A 5,270-nucleotide genomic window follows, 5' to 3' on the forward strand; every position below is an offset into this window, starting at 1 on the left:
ATGGCTCAATGCACTATTGGTTGTGATACCAATATAGATTTCATATTAGATCCTTGTTCTGTATAAGATTGGAGAGAAGTGAAGATATAATAGATTTTAAACATGATATAATTGTTGTTCTGGTCTCAGGCTCTTAAGGGTGAAAAGAGATAAATTAATACTGAGCGAAGTCTATAAATTGAATAGAATGTTTTGTGGGACGTAATAGATACTAATATAAGTTGCAACATGAAAAGAGATAAAATAAAGTACGTTTAGAACCTGTACGTAACACATTTGTTATAATTTCTTCTAAAAAGCTCTTTCATGCCTTTGCTTTATGGAGAAATCTACACAACTTTGATATTGTGCATTAGAGTAGATTTTTTGTTATGCCATGTTTCATTTCAGATTGGCTTGTGTTATTCTTTGCCTGACTAGAACTGAAGGCTTCTACGTTATTCTACATGGACTAAATTCTTAAAAGAAGCTATTATTTATCCAGCCCAATAATATTAATAATTTCTTTAATTGAACTATTTATTCTAATAATATTTAATAATTTCCATAACTTATACTAATGTGAACCCAGCTCAATATTCAACAAGAACCATCTAGAATTAATTCCTACAGAAGAGAAGGGTACAATGAGATCGAGACAGTGCAACTTCTGAGCCAAACCCACATTCAATCTCCGAGTTCACTAAGACCCGGGCAATTCGTCAATGAGAGTGAAAACTCAATGCTTCACGTGTTTTCACCCTCATCAAACTATCAAGTCTGTATTGAAACCCATTTCATGAGTTGGGTATAACTGGGTTAATTAATTAGACCGGCTAATAAATTGTTTTAATCGTGTGGTTGTAGGTTCAGTATCTTAGCAGCAGCAGCAGCAGCAATGGAGGTCAAATTGGAGCCACCACCGAAGGCAATCACCTCTCCCTGTCAATGAGCAACAATCAGCAAAGGCCGTTCATCAATCCTCCGCAACTGTTTGCAACTGCTGCAGCATCATCAGGATTCCCACAGCAGATAACTACCCGACCCCAAAATTGGCTACACCAGAAAAATTGATTTTACTCTCTGATGAGACCCTCTTGACCCAACTTTTTGTTTTTTGTTTTTTAAATCTTTATGTAACAAGGCCTTTGGAGTTTGTAAGCATGTAAAGATTAATGCTTTGAGCTTATATTTCTTCATTTGTGTGTTTCTAAAACCGTACATATGCATTATTATTTAGGCTGCCTTCTTATTTATTATTACATCAATAGGTCCTTGTTCATATTAAATTTAAAATTTAAGAAAATTAAAAAAAGGGGATATCACGGCGTTTCTGAAAACGCCACCTAAAACTCTAAAAGCTAACAGTAAGTTTTTTAAAAAGATATGGCGGCGTTTTGAAAACGTCGTTAAAATGATAGTGACGTCATAGTACCTTTGGTGGGATATTTGGCGGCATTTTTAAAAACGCCGCCTATAGTCATATAACGACGTTTTTTAAACGTCATAAAGCTATAGCGACGGCCGCAGCATCGGCGCTTGACATTGAACGTCACAAAAAGAATTAACGACGTTTGTTGTACCTATAGCGGCGTTTTGTAAACGCCGCTAAAAGCAGATTTTCCAACAGTGTAACCTTTTGATAAAAAACATACTTATACAAAAAAAAGTAGTGATAAATGTTATTTTGGGTGTTAATCTAAATACAAATATGATATCATCAAAAGATTATTTATATCCGAATAACTTAATTTTTTTTTTTTTTTTTTGTAATAGAGATTTACTAGTCAATGAACTCTAAAAAATGAATAGCTCAAATTATAGAGATAGGACCTGTTAGCGCCATATTTAAATCTACCAATTAGAGGCTGACACATGGCAAGCAAGAGGCAATGCACAAATACAACAAATTATTGAAGAGTCTCTACATTCAAAGCTACTCACGTGAGCCACGAGTGTAAGATTTGAACTGGTGGTGGTCTTAAATCATATGTGGAAAGCATATAAGGAAGAAATTAAGGAATAGTTATAAGTGATTATGTGCACTCAAATAAAGGAGTATCTCTAAGGAGAAGCTAGAGAGAAGGGGATCATGCTTCGAAGCCAAAAGAAGACTATCAATAGATGGAAACAAAGACTAAGAAAACTTTCGACCAAATCCAGACTCTATATCTTTGTTAATTTCATTTATTTTTAAATTGCAGTAGTTTACTTTCATGCACTACACTTACATTTTATAAGAATATATTAACTCTGTAATTTCAGAATTCGATCAAGTTAAAACTTCGAAGTTGCTCTTATTAAAGGTAACATTTTATAATTGTTTATTTAATTAATCAATTACAATTTTTGCCTAGCCTCTCTTTCCCATTCTGCTACGAATTCGAGTTAAAAGTATTGGTTCATCTTGTAACACAACATAATAAAATCCTTTTTACTGAGGTTAAGAGAACCTTAACACAATCGTCTGATAAATTTTAACTCATTAATTATCTATAAAGACTTTTCAGATCTTTGTTAACACACTCTAATTACATTTCTTACTCTTGAAATGTCAAAATAACCAACAAACCTGAAATGAATCCTACAGATGAAACAACCGTAGTACAGTAGTCCCCCAAAATCCTCTATTTGAGCATTTGGGCCACAGAGAGATATTTATGCTGGGGCTTACAAAAGTGAATGTTTTACGCAACTTGTTCCTTTCTCCATTTTACAATAATGTCCATGTATTGATTGGCTCAACAGCACTAAAAATTAGTGTGCCACAACAAGACACCACCAGCAACAAGAACAAATTGCCAAGGACATCAAATTTTGGTAATGGTCAAGGCCATCCCCAAATTTTTTTTATTTTTTATTTTTTATTTTATTATTTTTTTAAAAAAAAAAAAAAAAAAACTGTTTCTCATACGTAACTATGCACACTCCACAACATAAGAGTTCAGATTCTATGTAGTGTTGAGATTGTAGTGTATTTTGTAAAGCACCAAAACGAGTACACACACCCTCTTTGACGTTCTTGGGATGAACCGATAACTGTTGTCAGTCCACTTCTTACATATTAGCTTCCTTCCATTTATTTTATTTATTTATTTATATTTTTTTATTTTTTGTGGTAATTTTTTTTTTGGTTAGATAAGTAGAAAATTACAAATAATATATATTATCAAAAGTAACGTTTACCTTAAATTTTATTTCTCTCTCTTTTATGTGGTTCATATCTCTCTCTTTATTTACTTTTTTTCGCAAAAATGTCACATCAATATACCCTTATGCCTGTTTATTTTAAAATTCAATATTTAAAAGTCTCCTACTTGATTTGAACTATCAATAAACAAAATTATATGTACTAAAAAGTATTTTACGAATTAATTATTTATTTATTTATTTTATTTTTCCAATTTTCTCACTTTCTATTCAAGTTTGTAATTTTAAGGAAATTGGTGATAAATCCAATTTAAGGAGAGTATAAGGCACTAGGTCCAGTAGATATTTTTTGTTGGTCAGAAACCCACACTTTGTGAAATAATTTGGTGAAAAGTCTTGAAGGATATTTTGTTTCTAATTTTACCACTTGACTATTTTATTTATCTGACTTTTTGTTGACTATATGTTCAAAAATTTTTGACTATTTGTTCAATTTTTCCCCCTATATGTTCAATTTTTCCCCTAAATTCTATCTATTTATTCAATTTTTTTTCCATAATTTTTATCTATCTATTTAATTTATCATAAATTCTATTTAATTTTTCTTATCTGTTAAAATAACAATTTTTATCTATTAAAATAACAATTACTCAAATTTGGAAGCCTATTTCTCCTATTTGTTTGAAATTCACAAACTATGGAATTATCCACCACCAACAATCAAATATTACACAAAAATTCACAAACTATTATTATTTGTTCAAATTTTGAACAACTTTGTCCTATATCTGTTCAAAGTTTGAACCAGATCTCACTTATCTATTCAAAATTTATCATATATCTGTTTCATCATCATCATCATCATCATCATCATCAATAACAATAATAAAAATTCTACTATGTTATGCTTGTTATTGTTATTGAAATAGCAAACATAGCAAGATATATAAAGATTGAGTCCAATGCTTTGATGGACTCATTTTATTCTGATTGAGACATGGAGTTCTTTTTTTTTTTTTTTTTTGGTCCCCTTTCTTTGCTATTCGAATTTTTATGTTTGCTATTCTGGACGTGATGTTTAGAAGACTTTAAATCCTCTAAAGGTGTAATTCTTTTGGTGTTAGCCGTGCCCGAACGACATTTAACTGTTTGGTATAGCCACATAACTGTGTTTGTAGTGAGTTCCTAGGAGACTAATTGAGATGGTGAAAACTAGAGTTCAAATGGCAAAGCTTCGAATGCAAAGATTTGGAATTTTCGAGACTAAAGTCTGGTTTAAATACTCAGGGGTGTGGAGATTGCTTCAAAATCACCCCGACTTGAACTCTGTATGACAGTCCCATAGGTCGAGTTAGCTTTATGTGCCTCGATTTTGGATACCGAAGCAATCTAGTCTGTCACCTTGTTGGAGAATAGGGAAAGTCACAAACATTGTTAGGAAGAAATGTAATACCTGTGGTTTTCGCGTGAAGATTATACCTTTGTGAAGCATTTAGATATTTTCGAAGTGCTTTTTTTATTTCAGATGTACAATGAAGGTAGAAATGGTTTCATTTTTTTTTTCGATTGTATTTGGGTTTGTAAAAAAAAAAGAAAAAGAGCAGACCACACGTGCGGCCCAAATGGGTGCACGAGCAGAGAGTCTACGCCTTAGGCGCACGAGCAAAGGCCTAGGTCGCACGAGTGGCCCAAGCCCAAAAGTATTTTGTGCAAGTGCCACTGGAGTGGCCCAATTCCACCGCATGAGTGGCCCAAAATTCACCGCACGTGTGGCCCACATGGGCGCACGAGCGACCCATCCATCTGAAAAAATGGGACGTACGAGCGGAAGCCCAGGATGCACAAGCGGACCGAGCCCAAAAGTATTTTGCGCAAGCACTACTAGAGAGGCCCAATTTCGTCACACGTACGGCCCACATGGGAGCATGAACGGCTCATTCATCAAAAAAATAAAAAAAAATAATTGTGCAATTTTTATTTATTTATTTATTTACTTATTTTAGATTCTTAAAAAAAAATCCTGCTGCTTTTATTTATTTATTTATTTTTATTTAATTATTTTATTTCTTTCAAAAAAAATAAAAAATAAAATTAATTCCTTTAAGCCAAATCGTAGACCCACTTTTGACCATCACTCTTCC

The 5,270-nt window shown here is 32.7% G+C and overlaps 1 protein-coding gene across 1 annotated transcript; it reads left to right on the forward strand.

Moving 5' to 3' along the window:
• LOC145823836 (uncharacterized) lies at positions 1-1,053 on the forward strand. The gene is made up of 3 exons (XM_082923362.1): positions 1-60; positions 572-757; positions 847-1,053. Exons 1-3 carry the CDS (start codon positions 1-3, stop codon positions 1,051-1,053), a joined length of 453 nt encoding a protein of 150 aa, XP_082779488.1.
• The last annotated feature ends 4,217 nt before the right edge of the window (positions 1,054-5,270 follow it).

This window comes from Camellia sinensis, chromosome 4 (assembly GCF_055761805.1).
Source record: "Camellia sinensis isolate YWXY chromosome 4, ASM5576180v1, whole genome shotgun sequence".
In the NCBI taxonomy this organism is placed as follows: Eukaryota; Viridiplantae; Streptophyta; class Magnoliopsida; order Ericales; family Theaceae; genus Camellia; species Camellia sinensis.